This window comes from Pelodiscus sinensis, chromosome 1 (assembly GCF_052426305.1).
Source record: "Pelodiscus sinensis isolate ZL-2025 chromosome 1, ASM5242630v1, whole genome shotgun sequence".
Classification (NCBI taxonomy): domain Eukaryota; kingdom Metazoa; phylum Chordata; order Testudines; family Trionychidae; genus Pelodiscus; species Pelodiscus sinensis.
Genome location: NC_143052.1, coordinates 63,219,368 through 63,241,474, shown reverse-complemented (window position 1 = coordinate 63,241,474; position 22,107 = coordinate 63,219,368). Strand labels below are relative to the sequence as shown.

Below are 22,107 nucleotides of genomic sequence, written 5' to 3'. Positions count from 1 at the left end.
CAGACTACCATGGCTACCCCTCTGATACTTGGCATTTGATAAGGTCTCTCATGATCTTCTTATCGATAAACTAGGGAAATACAACCTATATGGAGCTACTACAAGGTGGATGCATAACTGGCTGGATAACCACTCTCGGGATACGTCTACCCTGCACACTTATTTTGAAATAAGCTACTCTGCAATAATTATTCCGTAATAGCTTATTTCAAAATAGCACTTCTACACTGCAGGGAAGCCTCAAAATTAGTTCAAGGCAGGCTCCCCTAATGTGGGCATGCTATTTCTATTCAGAGCTCCAGGAGGCACTGGGGAGGAATAACTTAGAATAGCCCTGGTGAGGGGCTATTTCGAAATAGCAGAATTGGAGTGTCTACACAGCCCCTATTCTGAAATAACTATTTCAGAAATAATTATTTCAGAATAAGCATTATTCTTCATAGAATGAGGTTTACAGAAGTCAGAATAAGCCTCTCATTATTTCAAAATTATTTTGAAATAATGCTATTGCTGTGTAGATGCTCACATAGTTATTTCGAAATAATGGCCATTATTCCAAAATAACTTTGCTGTGTAGATGCGCCCTCAGGGTACATCTATACTGCACAGTTATTTCGAAATAAGCTGTTCTGGAACAGTTATTCTGAAATAGCTTATTTCAAAATAGCACATCTACACTGCAGGGAAGCTTCAAAATTAGTCCAAGGCAGGCTTCCCTAATGTAGACATGCTATCTCAATTTAGAGCCCCAGGACGCAGTGTCAAGAATAACTCAGAATGGCCCTGGTGAGGGGCTATTTTGAAATAGCTGCAGTGGACTGTCTACACATACCTTATTTCAAAATAGCTATTTTAGAATAGGTATCATTCCTCTTCTAATGAGGTTTACAGATTTCGGAATAAGCCATCCGTAATTTCAAAAATTATTTCAAAATAACAAAATAGCTGTGTAGATGTTCACATTGTTATTTCGAAATAATGCGAGTTATCTGGAAATAATGGTGCAGTGTAGACGCACCCTCAAAGAGTAGTTACTAATGATTCACAATCATGATGGAAGGGCATAACAAGTGGGGTTCCGCAGGGGTCTGTTTTGGGACCAGTTCTGTTTCATATTTTCATCAACGATTTAGATATTGGCATAGAGAGTACAATTATTAAGATTGTAGATGACACTAAGCTGGGAGGGGTTGCAAGTGCTTTGGAGGATAGGGTCATAATTCAAAATGATCTGGATAAATTGGAGAAATGGTGAGAGATAAGCAGAATGAAGTTTAATAAGGACAAATGAAAAGTACTCGACTTAGAAAGGAACACTCCATTTCGCACATACACAATGGAAAGCAACTGTCTAGGAAGGAAAACTGCAGACAGGGATCTAGAGGTCAAGTGGACCACAAGCTAAATATGAGTCAACAGTGTGACACTGCTGCAAAAAAGGTAAACATGATTCTGGAATGCATTAACAGGAGTGTTATGAACAAGACACAATAAGTCATTATTTTGTTCTACTCTGCACTGATTAGGCCTCAATTGCAGTACTGTGTCCAGTTCTGGGCACCACATTTCAAGAAAGATGTGGAAAAATAGGAGAAAGTTCAGAGAAAAGCAACACAAATTATTAAAGGCCGAGAAAACATGAGCTATGAGGGAAGACTGAAGGAATTGGGCTTGTTTAGTTTGGAAAAGAGAAGACTGAGAGGAGACATGATAGCTGTTTTCAAGTATCTAAAAGGGTGTTACAAGGAGAAGGGAGAAAAATTGTTCTCCTTGGTTTCCGATAATAGGACAAGAAGCAATGGGCTTAAATTGCAGCAAGGGAGGTTCAGGTCAGACATTAGTGAGCACTGGCAGCTTCTCCTTCCCACAGCCAGCTGTAAGTGAAACAGACAATAATTAGGGTTGCCATCTGTCTGGTTTTGAACCGGACAGTCCGGTATTTGAAGTTTCTGTCTGGAAACAAATTGAGAAAATACAGGACATATAAATGTCCGGCATTTTCTAATTAAGTAAGTTTTACTATTATCATGAGTGTCAGTACATAGCTGCATACTGCCTGCCTGGAAGTATGCGGGGAGTGAGGGGCGGGGAGGCAGGGCTGGGGCACATGGAATCTCCAGGGCCAGACTCGCCCGTGTGCCCCACCGGGATCATATGCGAGACAGGCAGCACCCCGGGATCTGCGTGCACCCGGACCAGCCCCATCAGTTCCCCCCCCCCCCGCTCTTCCTCCCTGGTCAGCCCCGCTCCTCCCAACCTTCTCCTAGCCAGCCCGCTCCCTGTCGGCTGGTTCCTCCCCTCCCCCCAATCTCTCCCGGCCAGTTCCGCTCCCCTCCAAGCCCCTTCCGGCCAGCCCTGCTTCCCACCAGCCAGTTCCTCCCCCCACCTCCCGATCCCCTCCCAGCCATGCCCGTTCCGTTCCCCTCCCAGCCGGTCCCTCTCACTGCTGATTTGAGATCAAGTGTTTCCGGTATTTTTTTCTAACCATCTGGTAACCCGCCCATTTTTTAAAAAAAGTTGGGAGAAGCACTTAAATAAGGGACTGTCCTGGTAAAAACAACACAGATGGTCACCTTACTAATACATTTAGTTTCGCAACATTCCTGTGAGGTAGGACTATACTATTAAGCCCCACTTTACAGATGGGAAACTGATGCACAGCTAGACTAAGCGACTTTCCCAAAATCACTCAGAATATCTGTGGAAGAACAGGGACTTGAACTCTTGAGTCCTCAGGTATCCTGAGTGCTAAGCTAGCACCTGTACCTCAGGACTTAGTATCAAACAGCACAATTCTTCAGACTCAAATATTGTACTTGTATAACAAAGTCCCTTTTTACCAGTGGCAATAAAATATGTAATGCTCCAATTTTTATGTTTACTCAAACATAACCATACAGAGCCTGTTTCATAAGGATTCAAGCATTTTTTCATCCTTTGGGAGGGCAGTATTTGCTTTCAAGCATGTTTTCATGCTTTGAGAGGGTTGAGGCAACTTTGCTTTAAAGTATTTCAAGAACAGAATATCTATACATATATTTTAAATGTGTTACAATATTTTGGCTATACTATTATGTGGATGCATGAGATTTATTTTTTAAAGAACAATCACAGTTCAGTTCAAGAGAAAACCTACAATCACCGTGATAGGATTCCGATAAGAAAATTGTTTTGACCCCCTTGTAGTCGATTGAGTGTCTCTAATCTGGTAACAACCTATCAAAATGCTTTGTTATGCTCTCTTTACTGCCCAATGTGTCATAAAACATCATTCCACGCAAACACACTCCCATCTACAGTTTAACAAACATGGATCTCAGTACAAAGGCAAGGTTATGAAACAAGGGGAAAAGTTATGTGTAGTGATAAAAAATTAAGGTTCCCTTTCTTCTCTTTACTTGAGCCATTAAATGTAATGTCTTTGAAACAGAATTTATGTGATACTTACTTCACAATTAATTTAAATGGAACAAAGGATTCTTGACTACCAAGCGACATTTCTTCATGATTTGGGGCAAATCTTAAGAAGTCAAATGATGACAATTTCCAAGACCTAGCAAGAAAAACTGTACTCTTCTGGGACAAATCAATTCACAAAGCCCAAGACAGAGAGAGTAAAAAATGAAGAGCTATTGCTCTGAAGATTCTCTAATCCAAAGACATCTCAGTGAGGGAAAGCACACCTAGCCTGTTTGGCTATGAATGAAAGAACATTAAACATGGCTAAAACAAATGCCATTTCTTTGCTTAAGTGGCCATTCTCTTTCTTACATAAATGAATCTCAGCTTGAGAGAACTGGAAGTTGCCTGCTTAACAGGCCTCTGAGCTACCAAACACTCATCAACTCAAAGAGGTGCTGGATCCATTTTAATTTGCTCACACCAAAACAAGAAAGTATAGTAGTCAGATTCCAAAAGGCACAAACACCCCTTTCATTCTCTACTGCACAAAAAAGGTACTCAACATTTTTATCTAAATCAAAATGAAGAGATATACCATTATTTGGGGGAGGAGGAGAATTTTTTTTTAAAGGAAACGAAACTACCCTCAGGACCACTATGCTTGAGGGAGAAAAGTACATGTTAACATCTAGAATCAAGATCTCGTGTAGTTTTACTTATTTCTCAGTGGAGCTGAAAATTTTGCCCTGAGATCTGAAAAGTCCTTTTTAAATATTTAACTAACTCTGGGTCATAGTTCTGGAGTGAATGAATTGTGGTAGAGCCTGGGCAGCTGGTTATAATACAGGCAGTCCCCGGGTTACGCCACCCCCTCCCCCCCCAGCAGACCAGGGAGACGTGGGTGGCGGGACCGCTGATACGCGCCGCGGTCCCGTCCGCATCCTCCGTGGCTTTGCTCCACGTCTCCCTAGTCTCCGCGTCTCCCCCCTAGCAGACCAGGGAGACACGGAGCAGCTTTTCTCGCCCCGGAGGATGCGGGCGGTGGGACCGCGGCGCATCTGGGCATCCTGCTGCTCGCGTCCTCCAGGGCGAGAAAAGCCCCATTCGTAACTGTGGATCTGATATAAGTCGGATCCGCGTAACTCGGGGACTGCCTGTACTTCCTCCTAGGGTTGCCAGATGGTTTAACCAAAAATACCAAACCAACCTCCCTCCCCCCCCCCCCCAAAAAAACCCATTGAGGAAAAAAGGGAGAGGCCAAAGTTGTTGGGGGGGGGGGGGGGGGGGGGACGGGCAGAGGAGGGAAAGGTTCCTGACAATTATTAAGCAAAATAAATCAAATTAAAAATACAAAAAAAAACCAGCATGGCACCTTTAAGGCATTTGGTGTTTTTTTGCTAGCTGCCATATTCCTCCATGCCACAAGACAGCTTCCCTGCGGAACCAGGTAAGCAGAGGGGAGGAGGGGCATAGGGGCTGGAGCTGGGCCGGGCCTGATTGCTGAGTGTCGTAGGGTTGCCAGGTGTCTGGTATTTTTGCCTCCTGGCAGAGAAAAAAAAATAGAAAATACTGGGTATTTTAGGTGTCCAGTATTTTCTGTTTTTTTTTTTTTTTAAACTGGACAGGAGGTAAAAATACCAGACTGCCCAGGTCAATTCCAGACACCTGGCAACCCTACTTCCTCCCAATTTCTATAGCTAGAAGACAAACACATAGGTACCACAAACAATGTGAAAGCTGCCTGGTGCACTGCCTTCAAAGTCTCTTACTACACGAGGTTTTTGCCTCTACACAGTTGGGACAAAAGATTCTCAGCATGCTCAGTCATACAACTGAAAGAAGGACTGATGTCCCCTTACTAAGATGTTAGCTTTCCCCCTCTTTAAACAGTGAAATAGAAGAATAAAGAAATTAATGTCTCAAAATGAGTTGCCAACTTGGCACGAGGCTGCCACTTGAGAATGACCTGCGTCTAGACCCGGACCTATTGCACTTTCACAGTGTAGAACGAGAAGCTCATATAAGGTGCTCATATAACAGTGGACACTACTAGCAACATGAACAAGATTGTCTAGAATAGATCAGAAATCTGAGATACTTAACAAAAATCACTAAATAGCACAGAGCTGGTTCCACCTGGTGATAGTAAACAATGCCTAGTGAGATCCAGCAAACATGATATGAAAAGTGTGACATCTAATTTTTTTTTAATGTCTCCACCTGCTGATAAAGAAAGGAAACCCGCTTGCTCAGGCAATATAGGACTGGTAGAAAGGCACATGCACAAATGTAAGACTATTGTTCTAAATCTGAGTTTAAGGAAGCACATCTATAGCTAAGCCCACAGTTCTAACACCAGGATTTGAGGGAGGGATCAAGTGGATTGTGATGATGGCATTAATTATAAATAAATGTTTTCCTATTTTTTGTATTGATCCTCCTGAAGACAAGAATACTTTAACCCTAGAACTTTCTCAGGTTCTAACAATTTTTTTAACACATGAATATAGATGATGCAGTGCTAGCACGTGTGCTACATTCAGCCATTTAACATTGTCTGTATATGGCAATTCATGTATTCATTTGGTTTTCAAAGTAAACAACACCAAGAAAAACCATTCGCTATCTACAGGAAAAAACAGAGGGTGCTGAGCCCCTTTCAGCGTCTCCTCACCTCCTCCCACTGGCTGCAGGATCAGCTATTTAGTGGAGTGCCGGAGGTACTGGGGGAGGACAGGGAGGAGCAAGGGTGGTACATGCTAAGAGTAGGGGATAGGAAGAAGAATGACAGAGTGGGGGTGAAGGTGAGAGTTTGGGAGGAAGAGCTGGAGTGGGGGAGCATTTTGAGGAAAAGGCGGGGGGTCAAACACCCCCCTCCTCAGGAAAGGACAAAGTCACTGCCTGCGTTTCAGAAACACTGGTCATTTATTTAATGTGAAACTTTTGATGCCAATTAAAAAACTGTTCTGCTATATTATTGTTTAACTATTATAAAACATGAAATTCAATTCTCCATTGGTATAATTTATGTTGTAGTTAGTTCTTGCGATTTCAGTCAAATAATGTCAGTGTAAGAGTGGTGAATGAAGGCCATACATTCTGATAAATAAAACTGAACTGTTAATACATTTGTGACTTTTAAAAATGAAATACTTGTACAAGTAATGAGTCTGTTCTTTGGTTTATAGATACAATCTTCATTAAACAAAGAATTATTGTTGCATGCAAAATATTTAGCTCTGAAATATGCCGATTGTATCTTAGCTCACTTTCTTTACTGTTTAGAACCATACTCTACTATAAGTATCTTCCAAAGTACAAGGATTTGAGTATCCTTTATAACTGTCATCTTGTCAAAGTTGAATTCATATTTAAATAGCATTCAGGTTTATACTTCAGACTTCTCAGCTTAAGGACTTTCAAACAGATCACATAATTCTAATAACAAATGGCTGCTAAGCACTGTCATTTTACATGTAGAGAGAGACATACAGAGATGAAACTCCTTGTACAATCACTCTATACATTTCTGGAACTCACATGTCAAAAAGTATCATCTTCAATTCACTGAACCTTTCAAAACAAGCACACACAAGGTTTCTGGTATTCTAACCTAACCTGCCTTTCACCCCCTTCAAAAGATGCAAAAGACTAAAACAAGAAGGGAAAAGGACATAAACAGGCATTTCTCATCAATTCCTAAATGGTCCAATGTACTCATAACACACTCTCTCTCTTTCCTTTCCATCATGTGAGTGATGAAAACCTGATGGAACAGGCCTGCAAGCTACATAACTAACGTTAAATCACTGGGGTGCTTGCTCAGACACAAATATTCAGAAGCAAACATGGGGAAACTGCCCAGGCAGCAAGTGAAACACATTGTTGTCATGAAGTGAAGAAGTCAAAAAGATGTTAACCATTTCTGAATAAACGTACTACAGGTAATGTGCTGGTGGGGATCAGTTTTCTTGAAAAACAGGAGTCAGTTTGTGACCTGGCTCCCCAGGTATTACATGGAGACCTCAGGAACAGCATAATTTAAAAACTGCTTCAAGGAGCCCAGTGAAACATACAGACATGAAATTCCAGTCAGACACAGGAAATTCTTTAGGAAATAAAAGAATTGTATGAGTCAGAAGATGAAAATCCCCATGAATACCCAACCCAACTAATTAAATGAAGTACTAACACTAGGAAAGGAGCATGATAAATTTTGTAGCACACATTTAAACAAATCAGGAAGCTGAACAAACCTGAACAGGTTTGCCTTCTTGCACTCCCACTCACCTTGTTTGTTTGTTTTTGGTTTTCCACAGACTCTCCCGTGCTGCGGGTTTGTTTCATTTTAGATAAAAGCACAATTTAAATCTCAAATATTTGGCAAGATCTCCCCTCTGTGGCCATGAGGAAGTCATTCATTTATTATTTATAATATTGTAAGGTTTGGAGGCCCCAATCAAATAAAAAACCTATCCTGTTAAGCACTGTGCAGAAATATAATAAAATACAGTCCCTGACCCAAAGAGTTTAAAACATACAACTTAACATTTACCTCAGATTCACCATCCCCAGCATGTGTTCCTAATAGTATCTTTATACAGCTATTGTGAGAACAGACACTTTCTGTTAAGTGCTTTGAATAAGGTGAGTGCTATGTGGGCTAAGTCCTCAATGGTGTTGAGTACTCTGGTCTCATCCAGCATAGCAGTTAGGCACAAATTCACCTTTAGGCATCTGAGTAGTTCCATGGACTTCAACAGAAATACTCATATGATGAAGGTGATGCAGAGACTAAAAATTAAGCCTAAGTGCTTTGCTGAATTAAACTATAGTGCTTAGCATTTTGCAGAATTAAACCCTACATATATTTAGTAACATTATTAGTATTCTATCTGGATTCATAAATGCAACAAATCAAGCCTAGACTCAGTAGCTGGCAACATGATTATTTAGGGATACACAGCATGACATGCCACTTCATTTCAGCATCATCGCATACAGCATTTAAAATAAGGAGTAGGAGGAGGGTGATTACTGTCCCATTTTAGATGCCTCTGTGTGGGACAAGGAGAGTTTTCAATTACTTTGATGAGTTCTTAGTACAATTGCACTAATGACATAAGCAATGTTTAGTTGTTTGTAACAGCAGAATGCATTTTAGGACACTTAACCAATTACAGTATTTTCTTAAATTATGCTTGCCTAGAATTCTTGCTGTCTTTTGGCAAGAAGTTGTAAAAACTGGAGCTGCATAGGAATCAGATTTTTTCATTTAAGTGGGAGTTTCACTATTTTGAAATCTCTTCTACCTACAAACAGAACAAAAATAAAATAAAAATGATGATCCAGGAACCCAAGCTCTGAAAAAAATCGTGCTTTGGGTTAATCTAAATGTTACATTCCAATTTCATTTTTTAAATTTTATATTAAATTTAAATTATTTTTACATACATTTAGTCTACCGCTTAGCTTAATCTCTTAACTGTCTGCATCCTTCTATTTTGATTTGATTCTGGACTCCACTTAAAATAGTAACTGTTTACATTAAATGGACAAAAGAATGTGTGATGTATTTTAACTGTCAAAAGTGTTGTGAACCGCAGCAGCTGGAAGAAGAATTCACTCACAGACTTGTAGATTCAAACCTCCTATATTCCCTATGTTAGCAGTTACACCTTCACCCTTGAATGCAAAAAATCTTCTCTGGTGCAAAGTAATAGCAGCTTTGTGTACTGCTCAACAAAATATAAATCTAGACTTCATAGGTGCTGCCTATACAGGATCAGAAGAGTAATCCATTTAATCCAAAAGCTTCAGAGGGGTAGCCGAGTTAGTATATAACTAGAAAAACTTAAAAAACAACGAATAGTCTAGCCGCACCTTAAAGACTAACAAAACATGTAGATGGTATCATGAGCTTTCGTGGGTACAACCCATTTCTCAGATGACTTCTGAAAGAAAGTACTCACGAAAGCTCATGATACTATCTATGCGTTTTGTTGGTCTTTAAGGTGCTGCTAGTCTATTTGTTGTTCTTTAAGTTTTTCCATTTAATCCAGAATCTTATCTACAACACCGTCTCGTACCAGATCCTTCAGAGGTGTAAAAATGTCCATAAGGTTTCTTCCTAATCCCTGTCAATTACTGGTTGGTTGATTTACATTTGTTTAAAAGGACTTATGCAAAATAATTTGGTGATTCAATTCATTTCCTAGTGATCAAGTATCCACATGATAAAACACACCCTCACCCTTGGCATGCCTGTCTGTGATCTCTGGAGATAGAACAAATGGTTGAATGGTGTTTAACATTACTCTGTCCCCTCTGAGGGAGGAACCTCCCCCCCACCAAAGGAATAACAGACTGGCAAAACAGTGTAAGCAACCATCCACCACTGCCTGTCCAGGACTTCTACAAAGGATAAACAGAGAACTATAAATAGATGTCAAATTGATCCAATGGAGTCTGTGTTGTATTTATATGAATAATACAAAACCTGAAGTTATGAAAATTAGGATGGATCCAAGGATTCATATTTATGGTTCAGCTGTCCTCATGTGGGGACAATTTCCTACTTTATGTATTCATCACTCTTGAAATAGAGATTAAAATACTTTGTATAATATTGCTTTTGTATGGTTAGCTACGTGACCAGTACCTAAATCCTATATAGATTGGCACTTTATAAATGCCTAAAATAAACATATTTTCCATTAAGTAATAAATTATATATTATACAAAGAGACTTGTCTGATGTCACAATATAAACAATATTTAAATAAAACAATATCCACTTATCTGATGCTATCTATAAATTTACTTTTTAATTATTGAGAAATACATATTACTGGTTCAGTTTACCTTCTTACAAATGAAAAATCAAATAATAAACCAGGCTAAACAAGATCATTAGATATAAGCAGATATAACTCAGCTTTTGGGAGATGAAGACCAAGCTATGATTTTTTTTCCTTTTTCAATTATTACCAAAAGTACTTAAAGTTTCTGAAGGCCAAATTATACCTCACTGTTGCCTGTGCAACCCCATTATCATCACTAGCCTTGAGTTCTGCAGTTTAAGGAAACCATTTTTTATCATGGTTTGTTTTCTTATTATTGCATGTTTTCTTGTGGAAGATTATTTTTGTTTATCTGAGAAATGTAAGCAAATTTTTAAATAGCAAAACAAAAAGGTAATCAATCATTTTTATTTAGGAGGTTTATTAAAACTGAATCCTCAGTTAACTAACAACAGAGAAGCCTGTTTGAGCAATTTATAAAAACCTCTTCAAACTTAGAAAAGAACAAAAATTCCCATTACATAGCTATTTATATGTATTCTTCCTTGAGGAGGTATTCTAAATGTAATAGGTTTCAGATGTACAGGAGGTTGTTTTAGTGGCTGAGATGGAGTAATAGTTTTACTAAACTACAAAATAAACAGATTCATAAAACTTGTGCAAACAGTCATAGTGCTGGGTCTTTTGGCAAATGTCACCATTAAAAATGGACAAATGTATTTAGCATGTTCAACTGAAGAACCCCTCTTTTTCTTTATTCACCCCCTTATGTCTTTTACCTGTACAGTTACCACTTATGTACTAGTACAAAAAATAAGACTTAATACAATATAAATTCATGCACTGCATTCAAGACAGTGCGGTACTTCACTTGACTATTTATTTTAAAGTAAACTCTGCTGACACCCTATATAAACAGTGCCCGGTGCATTTGTGATGTGTTTGGAAATCACTGAAACAAAATTAATTCATGTATCAGACATACTATCACTTATTTGATACCTCCCTAGCAAAAATTCTGCCAGAAATCTCTCAAAGTGAAGCATTTGTGGATATGACTGGAATTGATTGGATGAAGAGACCACCACAAGATAGACTAAATAGATCACTGAGAATTCTTTCGCTTTGGGGTGAGTTCCATGGCTCATTCTGTGAGGGGACAAATGAGCTCTATCCCCACCCCAAAAGAAAGAAGGAATGCTGCCAAGAGATCCTCACAAAGACTTTACCAAAAGAGACAATTCAGCATAATTACTATAACCAATTCAAAATGCTGGGGTTACATATAAAATACTGGCTAAAGCAGGGGTGGAGAACCTTTTAAGGGCTGGGGCCCACAGAACCACAGAAAAATCAGTTGGACAGCAAACAAGTGAAAAGCAAAAAAACTTTGATCAAACTCTCACTGACATGGCCCTGACTGAGAAAGACACCCTCCACGTTCCTCTCACACACCAGAGCATAGGGGGCCCGGGCTAGTAGATTTTGTGTGCTCCAGCTCATGGTGGAACAGCGGAGGGACTAGATCACCAGCACGGGCTCCCAAATGTTGGGAGAGAGCCCCGGGGGCCAGATCCAGGCAAACTGGGGGTCGCATCCAGCCCCTGGGCCTTAAGCCCTGGGCTAAAGGAACTACAGGCAGTCCCCAGGTTACGTACAAGATAGGGACTATAGGTTTGTTCTTAAGTTGAATTTGTATGTAAGTCGGAACTGACATCCAGATTCAGCCGCTGTTGAAACTGACCAGCAGAGGCTGAATCGGACACGCCTGGGGCAGAGGAGCTGGGGTGCTGCTGGGTTGGTCCTGCAGCGCCGCTCTTCGGCACTACTGGACCAATCTGGCAGCACCCCAGCTGCTCTGTCCCAGGTGTTCCCAAGTCAGCCGCTGCTGAAACTGACCAGCGGTTGACTACAGGAAGCCCGAGGCAGAGCTGCTCTGCCCCGGGCTTCCTGGAATCAGCCGCTGATCAGTTTCAAGAGCGGCTGAATCTGGACGCCTGGGACAGAGCAGCTGGGGCGCTGCTGAGTAGGTCCCCGCAGCGCTGCACCTCGGCGCTGCAGGGACCAACCCGGCAGCCCCCCAGCTGCTCTACCCCAGGCGTCGGCGAGAAAAGCCTGGTCTGCTGGGGGGGGGGCGCACTAGCTGGGCCCCCCCCCCCAGCAGACCAGGGAGACGCGGAGCGGCTTTTCTCGCCACGGAGGACGCGGGCGGTGGGACCTCCGAGACGCACCGCGGTCCCGCCGCCCGCATCCTCCGCGGCGAGAAAAGCCGCTCCACGTTTCCCTGGTCTGCTGGGGGGAAGCGCCCGCCGCACCGCCAGAGGCGGCGACAGTGGGGAAGGGCCCCCCCCCAGGTTCGTAACTAGGGGTCTGACTTAAGTCGGACTGACGTAACCTGGGGACTGCCTGTATTGAAAAATTAGGCAAAAAAATTCACCTAATATTTAGAATCATCACAAATATCTTGGAAGATATGACACAGCAGGTAGGGATTTTGCTGCACTCACAAGCACATGCTCACATGCCGATTGGGCTGACTAAACTGGTACAGCAAGGATACTCAACACGCGGCCCGCAGTGCAGTTTGGGTTTATGTGGGCTCAACACGCAGCCCGCGGATAGGATTGTTTGAACATGGCCTCCACTGGGAACACGCTCTGCAACGGCGAGGTGTCTCCCAGGTGGAATGAGCATTGAAAGACGCAAGCGGACAGGCTGGCTGGAACAAACAGGTACAGGGCGTCAGTGTTTCTTGCCCTCAGGGAGGAGGTACTGGGAGCACCAGGGCATTGGGTGAAAGAAGCTATTTGCATATATTTGCATGTATGTGCAACCACTCTTAAATTGCGGCCCTCAGCATGTGCTGTGAGTATCATTGGGCCCCCGGGACTTCTAAAGTTGAGTAACCCTGGGGTACAGGATTAAATTGTTTTCTCATATAGCACTGCAGGCAAGTGGAAGTTCACTTTCACATCAGTGGTGTAATATTGGCAGCATCATGCTGCTGGAGTTATCCCAAGTGACTCAATAGAACCATTTTGGAAGGTGCAGTAGGATTCTTGAAATTACTTGCAGTCCATTTTACAGGGTCACAACTGTTGGTATTTACAGCCTGCTAAGCCAAAAGCAACTTGGCTGCCATTTAAATCTTTTCCTTTTAGATGTTTCAAAGATGCAGCAACGAGGTAACTCACTCAAAGGAGATCTAACTTGGTATACCTGGGTACTAATTATTGAAAATTAGGACAAGACAAGCCTTCTGCTCCCAGGAACTCTACTGATGAGTCTCTGAAGTTGTAACATATTTTGGTGGTATAAGCTAACCATGCATTTGGGTTTGGCTAAAAGGTTGCTGTCGATAAGAATCTTTGTAATTTACTTCTTGGTTCATCAGAATTAATAGCTAACAATGACCCAACACAGGACCTCACATGCAAACCCTTCTGGATTTTGGGAAGCCTTCAGATTCAGATGCCTGGATCTAAACACAAATCGACAGTTTGGTTCTGGGTTTGACCATAAGAAACCTGGGCTGTCCCGCCGCCGGCTTCCCCCGAGGCTTTGCAAAGCCGCGGAGGGGCTGGAGCTGCGCAGTCCGTGTCCTCCAGGGCGAGAAAAGCCCTGTTCGTAACTGCGGATCCGACATAAGTCGGATCCGCGTAAGTCGGGGACTGCCTGTACTTTGCAGCATACTTCATCCTGACTTCCCCTCTCTCCTGGATCTGCTTGCCTGTAAGTCTCCCCCTGTTGGGAATAATGCCTATGTACCTTACTGCTTTGGGTTGTCTCTCCTGAACTCCTCATCCGGGCCCACCTTTCTCATTACTGCAACACCCCCAAGCCTAAGTTGCTCAGACTCTCGCACAAGTCGAACATTGCTATGCACATTCTGAGCCATGCTGTACCAAGAAGCATGAGCACACTGCCACCACCATTCTACAACAGCTCTGTTGAATCCCTGTCCATTTCAGAGTCCAATTAAGAAGGCCCCTCCTTCGGTATCAGAATACTCTGCAGTTCATTCGGGCTTCCTTAGCGCTCATGTTTCTCTGCGCTACCCCGCCCCTGGACTCCCTTTGCTCACCTAGCAACACCCTATTCTGATTCTTACCACAGTCTCACTAGTGTGGGGCACCACAGCATGTTTCACTGCCATGGAAGCAGGCTGAGTGTGGAGAGCCCAGCTGCTTTTCAGGTGCCATGGGTGTGGCATGGCGAAGGCCATTAGGTCAGTGGCTACATACATTCCCACAGCAGGGGGGGGGGAACCGTTAAAACCAGGAGGGGCCGTAGCAATGGTAGAACTTTGACTGGAGTGCTCTGTCCTCCCCCTCCCCCAACCCCTGTATCCCACTCTTTACTGATTTGCATGTGGGAGGAGATTATTTGGCCCCATTGCATTTACTGAGGTCATGTTGATGGGCAGGCTCAGAATGCAAGAATTAACTCATTGTGAGCAAATTACCCCTTCCCTTCATATTCCCATCAAGTTGCCTTCCAGTTGGACAGGCAAAAATGTGCTTTATGACTGCGGTCAACTCTAACCTCCTATGCAGAGGGTCTGCTTTTCTTAAACTCAAAAACTCTGCAGAAATATAAAAGGCAGATATTGCCCCCAAGATGTTCGCTGTCAATCCTGAAATGTTTGCAGCCTTCCAAGAAGCGTAAACATACCAACAACTTTACACACACTCCCACTGTCACTGTACGGCACTCTGGGTGTTCTCAGTAGGGTTCCTTCCTATACAGCCACTAAAGAAATAAACTGAAGTCTAAACCTCTGCAGGAAAAAAAGTGAACCACTAGGATAACCAGTTTCAGAGAGCTGACTTGGTTCCCACCAAACAGGCAGTAGCATACAAACACCCCACAGTAGGTACTCGCAGATCAGAATCCAGTTTAAAGGTGAGGCTCAAAAAGATATGAGGACCCCAAATCGTGCAGCTCCTCCATTCCTGTGCTCTGAACACACACACAAGGGGTGTTCAGGCCTTGCAAACTCTGTTAACCCAGGACACATTTCGCCTGAGGGCCAGCAACCCAACTGCAGCCATGTGGAAACAGTTCTACTGATTATTTATCCCTGAAGCATAACTGTATTGATTACATCTCTTTCAAAATGCTCAGGGGGTGAACTGTGGCATACTGGGGACAGTCACAACTTTTCAGTTCTCATTTTTATGTTTCAGCTCCAATATTGGTATCGATATTCAGAATATCAGTTTAGTCTTTAACTGTGGGTTTAATTAGAAAATACTTGCTCACCTCCTAAAAAAATTTGAAGTCTTAAATGTCACAATAGTGTACAAGCTGTAACTAATTTTCTAGAAAGACATGAAACAAGCTAGCCATCTTTTAGAGATATATTATCTATTAATTCTAATACCAAATTGGGATCTGGAAGCCCTTGTGCTAAGCATCATACAAACACAAAAACAGTCAGACCCTGAAGATTCTGCATTCAAAGACCAACATATTCAAATGCAGATGCCTAGAATTAAGCATCTAATTAAAAATGGCCTGATTTTTGAGCTGTGGATATCACACTCTCTGAAAAGACAAGCCTCTTCTTTAACCTCACCCATCTCCAGTGGAACATTTGGATATACTTTCCTAAAGAAAAGTTACAATCATGGCAAATAGCCAGTCCAAATATTTAAATTAGGTTAACAAGATACATTATTTAATGTACACCTTCTTTGTTCTGCCCTTGTTTTGGCTATTCATCTCCTTTACTCAGTCTGTGTTACAACATTATTTACCTTACTTTGGATTTGCATTTTTTTCATTCATCTTTATTAGGGCCTGATCCAAAGCCAGCTGAAGTCAAAGAAAAGACTCACACTTACTTCAATAAGGACTGCATTAGCACAGCACCGGTCCTGTTGCCATCACTTTCCGAAAGCTTTTAAAAATGAGTGCTATCACATTATTTCTCTAGTCCCCCATCATCTATTAGTTTTAGAATACACTTGTGTATATAAACCATAATGCTGAAATAATGTGATAAGGGCAAAAAGTTTCTGTAAATATAGTCTGCTTTTGGCAGCAGCAGCTAGCTAGTCATACAAGGATGGTGTCCGCTGGGGGAAAAGTCATTAATAACACTTAAGATGGCTGAGGAGTTCAATCTGCACTCTACAGGTTTTCCCACATGTGTGACAGGTGGCTGGCCTTGGATGCTGTATACTTTCCTTCCTCTCCTGCCATTTCTCCACCTCTTTAACAAAGCAATTCTCTGCAAAATGAGCTCCAGCTTGATGAATGATGTAACACCCTTGCCAATCTGCTCTGTTGCCAATCAGCTCTTCCTAATGCATAGGACCAATGCCTCCCTTTTTAAGATATATTTTCAGGGAGCCATGTAGTGGGTCATCCTTCCATGACTAAGTTGAGACAAGAGGACTTGCTTCTAAAGATGAGTATCAGCCATTCGCACACAGTGACCAGCCCAATGAAGTTGATGTTTCATAATCTTCACCTCAACACAAATGTTGTTTGCTTGAGAGCATTGGTGTGATAGTCTTCCCATCTAATACAGAGAATCTTCCTAAGGCAGCACTGTGAGTTGCCACTTTGGTATCATCACAAAGCCATCTTACGTTTCTAATGTCTCGCAACCAAAAAGGAGAATGGGGATGACTACCGCATTGTAGACCAAGATCTTAGCATCCATTTGCAGAACTTTATCAAAGACAGGACTGAGCAACTTTCTAAAGGATGAATGACACAACAGATCCTATGTTCCATCGCCACATCAAGATTGGATGTATGGTAGAAGTGGCTATCAAGGTAGGGGAAATGCTCAGCCTTTTCCAGGCATTCACCACTAGTGACAATCTGCAGGAGGAGGAAAGCAAGGCAAGCTGATGGACCACCTTAACTTTCCCTATGTTGAGGGAAAGCCCCAGGCTATGATAGGTGCCTGAAAAAAAAATCTAGGGAGGGCTACAAGTCAGCCATGGTGTGCTTGAGGATAGTACTGTTGTCAAAATAATGAAGGCCAATGATAGCTATCATAGTGACTGATAGCGTGAATTTTAGCATGAATTTTAGTATGAAGACACTGCAAATGGAAGAGTTAGCCATTCCTGCAGCACTCAATCCCACTTTCAAAAGAAAGGTGGTTATGAATAAGTATTAGGGCACAGCAAGATAAATAGAAAAATGGTTTGGTACAATACATAATAACCCGGTTTGACACCAGCATGGATGGTGAACCGATCGGTCTCCAGCCCAATACAGTGGATGGTAGAGATCGTTCCATCATGATGTGGCCTGGTCAATGGACAACTGAATCTAGACAGTCTCTTCTATAATGCTTCATGACTGATGGAATCAATGGCCATAGTTAGGTCAATAAATGCCACAAACAATGGCTGACATTCTCTACACTTCTCTTGAGTCTGTGAATCAACAAAAATCAGGTGAAAGGTGCCCTATGGTCTCAAGCCACATTAGGATTCTGGAAAGATGTCTTACAAGAGGGAGGAGATAGTTCAAAAAGAAGTGAGCAAGAATCTTCACAGCAATGGAGAGGAGGGCAATGCCCCCACCCCCACGTGCACACATACACGCACACACACTGATTTTCTTTAAAATGGTAAAAATGTTGACATTCTTCAGATTGGGTAGAATTCCTCATTAATCCAAATTCTAACAAAATGTTGCAGAAGTTTTTGCATGAATGCTATTCTACCAGCTTTGAAGACCTCCACAGGGATGCCTTCTGGGTCTGGTTCCTTGTTGTTCCTAGTCTGATGATATCCAAAACTTCCTCAGAAGGCAGGGATGGGGGTAAGTAAGAAGTTCTATTACTGAATGCTGAAGAATGAACTCTGTGTTAGAAGCTGAGACTTCATATTCATGATTAAACAGTCTCAAAATGTTCCTTCCAACGTTGCTTGAGGGCTGCATTGTCCGTAAGGGTGAAGCTGTCATGGGACTGAAGACAGGTTAGGCCATTTGAATTTGGTGAAGCTCTAGATGTCCATGGCCTTTGCTTGCCACCACTGATTCTTAATGGCACACAGCATCCTTTGAACTACAGTTTTAAGGCAATGTGAGTCTCCCATTTTTGCTGGTTAAAGGGTTAATTGCCAAGTGCAAAACGTACTTCCCAATTGACATTGCTAAAGACATTCATATTAAGTTTTCTGAACTTTGTTTTCAAAATAAAGCCCAGGTATTATCCCATAAAGTTCTTTCCCACATTGTCAGAAATGTCACAAAATGGGTAACGGGATACATATTTTTAAAAAACAGTATTGCCAGTTATAGGACTGTTTGATTAATGGCTTCACTGATACACCTTTCATATCAACTTGAAAATAAACCCTGAAATCACATATAAATCATGAAAACATTGAGAAATAGATACATTCTATTAGCCAAAAGGCCAAGGAAACACATTAGCACTAGTAAAGAATACTAGCAACTCATTTAAGCACTGAATTGTTGATGCTATTTGCAGATAAACACACACTTCTATGAGCTAAATTCTCTTTTTACAAGGATTTGTCCTGCACAAGATAAAGATAATGCTATACATTTCAATTTGCAGAGTATCCTGGGAATTCCTTCAATTTGGGAGGTGTTGGGAAAGAAGTTATTCTCACTGCAGAACAAGCCACAGGTTTTCTTCCTCCTTTGATGACCTTAGGAAACCCATTGAAAGCAATTAGCATTTGAATGGAAGCCACTGACCTCCTCACTCCCTTCTAGGTATGGTCCCAGAAGAGTCATTTGGCAGGAGCTAATGACTATAGAGAGACAAGCTCTTCATGTGACTGAGCCTGTTGTGCACAGAACACTTAACACTGTGGTCACCAACCAGTAGATCAGGATCTATTGGTAGATCTTGGAGCCTCTGACAGGTGATCCTGACTGGTTTGGCCAAGAGGCTACCAAGTGCCAGCACTTTAGCTGCCCCTCCCCCCATGGCTGCTCATCTCCTGCCCTTTGCCTTGGAGCTGACCTCTCAGGAACTTCCTGCTTTCTGTGCAGGGCAGGAGAGACAGAGGAGGGGCGCTGATGTCAAGCTGCTCCCTCCCACTCTGTATCCTTTCTCCACAAAGCAGAGAGGGGGCACAACAGGACTTGGGTTGGAGTTTGCTGGCTGCTGTTGGGAGAGGTGCAGGGCCAAAGCAGGGGTGAGCCTGCCTTAGCTGCACTGCGCAACCAACCAGGAGCCACCTGAAGTAAGCAGTGCCCAGCTGGAGCCCACTTCCCGAAACCCTCCCCCAGTCATGAACCCCCTCCTGCACCCCAAACTCCTTCCCCAGCCCCGAGCACCCCGTACCCAAACACCCTCCCAGAGCCTGCACCTAGAACCACTTCCTACATCCGCCTGCCTGCCCCAAAGTCATCTCAGAGCCCCCTCACACTTCAGATCCCTTAATTCAAAACCAGAGCCTGAACCCCAACCCTCTGCCTCAACCTGATGAAAGTCAGTGAGGATGGACAAGAGAGGGAGGATGGAATGAGAAGGGGCGGGGCCTTGGAGAAGGGGAGGGAAGGAGGCGAGACAAGGGTATTTATATTTGAGGTAGATCTTGGATTGCACTTAAATTCAAAAAGTGCTTAAAAAGGTTGGAGACCACTGCCTTAACACATAGGCTAGCCCTCTGGGTTGGGAAAGGGAGCAGATGGGATGTAACCCAGAGAGCCTTATACACCCACTTCCCTACCACATCCTCCAAGCTGAAATGCCTCAGAAAAAGTAGGGGTGGGAATCATGCTGTAAAGACACTCCTCATTGTTCCATTTTCCTGGCTTAGGTTCTTGGGCACAAACTCCCCATTGTGGGAGGAAACATCAAAGAGCACAAGCGCTTATCTTCTACTATATATTTGAGAGAGTTTGTCTGTCTGTTCAAGAACTCTTAAACCATACAAGCTAGGACCACCAATTCGGTATACAGCTTCCTCTTATTACAACTTAAAGCAAGGCCAGGGTTTGGTTGTGACAGGAAAAGGGGATGTGCCAGGAATGGGATTTTTTTGGATGATTTTCTGAGAAGCAGAGACAGAATCACCAGGTAGGTGAAAGGGGCTGACTAGGGATGCATTACCCCCTCCCTATCTACCCCAGCCCAGAGCCTCCCACTCCAGGCACCCTTTAGGGAAGGGGGGGACTGAAGCTCCCCCCACAGATTCATATGGGGACATTGCTGGCCATTCCCTGTCATCATGTATGAGGAGAAAGTGTACAGTTTGCTGCATTCCTCACTCTGGCTGGGAAGCACAGGAACAGGAAGGGGACGAGCAAGCAGCCCTGGGTATGAATCTCAGGGGCAGGGGGCTTTGCCCCCCCACACTCTCCCTATGCACCCCCCTACACACACACAGAGTTCCCTGCCCAGAACCCCTTCTCGCCCCCCCCCGCTGCTGACCCTGCACCTCCCACATCCCCATCCTCCTGCCCTTAGTCCCCCCCCTTAAGTCCATCAATGTGCTAATGTCAGCATAATATTAAAGCAAAAACAGAGGCTATAGCAAGGGAATTAGAAGTTAAGATTACAATTCCATTCACCGTTCATTCTGTTTCAGGGTCTTTAATAGTAGGGCATCTTTCATTGTGATACTTGGACTCAATAGAGCAAAAGCAGCTAGATCCATAGGTTTCCAAGGCATGCTATTCTTGAACATGCTAAAACTGCAGCCCATGTAGAAGCTTTTATGAAGGAATAAAGGTCATGGTCCATTGGGAACATGCTACAGTTGTGAGGCAAGAGAAGAATCTAAGAAGTGCAGAAAATTAAGAAAATAGGAATATGTCTAAAGACGACAGTTCTTAGAATTTTCGCTTCAGTGGACCCAATTAACTGCAATGGCCAATGTAACTTTAATTTGCTACAGACTGTTTTAACTGACATTCTAAAGCATGGTGTAAAGTTTAATTCTCTCAATCCTGTTAAGATTCCCTGCCTTCAATAATTGGTGCGAATAATTTCAGGAAAATCTATACTTCCCCTATGCCACATTTAAACTAGTTTCTCAGTACCTGCAATCCAATGTTTTATCGGTAGGTCACATTATTCACTACCATATTTTTCCCATCATTCTTGGAAATCAGTTTTAAACTTAAAATGAGTGGGTAACTTTTTAAATCCCTTAAAAACTGGTCACGTAACAGAAAAAACTATTGACTTAATTGGAACCTCTTAGATGCGCATTTAAAAAAATAGGATTATAAATGGGAAATACTTCCTAAATTATTTAAAAGGGAGTTCTGTTCTCTGAACCCCACTTTCAAATCCATATAAAAGATAAATAGAACATTTTAAATAATATTTAAAATGCATCTTTGTGGTTTTATTTTAAAGTCCTTAAAATGTCCCATAAATATAGTGCAGTTACCACGATAAGCATATACTAAGTGATTGTAACAATGCTGAGGTGTTCATGAATAGCAATTTAAAAGCAGCAAAATCTGTTTAAAGATTAAGAATACAGGCAGTCCCCGGGTTACGTACAAGATAGGGACTATAGGCTTGTTCTTAAGTTGAATTTGTATGTAAGTCGGAACTGGCTCCAGATTCAGCCGCTGCTGAAACTGATCAGAGGCTGACTACAGGAAGCCCTAGGCAGAGTTGCTCTGCCCCCCGGCTTCCTGGAATCAGCCGCTGATCAGTTTCAACAGCGGCTGAATCTGGACTCCTGGGACAGAACAGCTGGGGCGCTGCCGGGTAGGTCCCTGCAGGACCCACCCGGCAGCACCCCAGCTGCTCTACCCCAGGCATCCCGCAACAAAAGCCTGGTCTGCTGGGGGGGGGGGCACACTAGCTGCGCCCCCTCCCCTCCCCTCCCAGCAGACCAGGGAGACCCGAGCAAAGCCGCAGAGGCACAGAGGTCCCGCCGCCTCTGCGGCTTTGCTCCTGTCTCCCTTTGCCCTGGAGCAA

General features: G+C 42.9%; 1 protein-coding gene across 7 annotated transcripts in view; it reads right to left on the bottom strand.

Moving 5' to 3' along the window:
* Positions 1-22,107, bottom strand: part of MSRB3 (methionine sulfoxide reductase B3) — a 130,758-nt gene that overhangs the window by 25,421 nt on the left and 83,230 nt on the right. Inside the window, exon 5 of one of the 7 annotated variants that reach the window (XM_089779723.1) lies at positions 4,684-8,714. The exons of the other annotated variants lie outside the window; for them this stretch is intronic. Coding sequence (XP_089635849.1) covers positions 8,674-8,714 — 41 coding nt within the window. The 3' untranslated portion in view covers positions 4,684-8,673. Of the gene's footprint in view, positions 1-4,683; positions 8,715-22,107 lie in introns of those variants that run through there. 7 annotated transcript variants of the gene reach the window in all.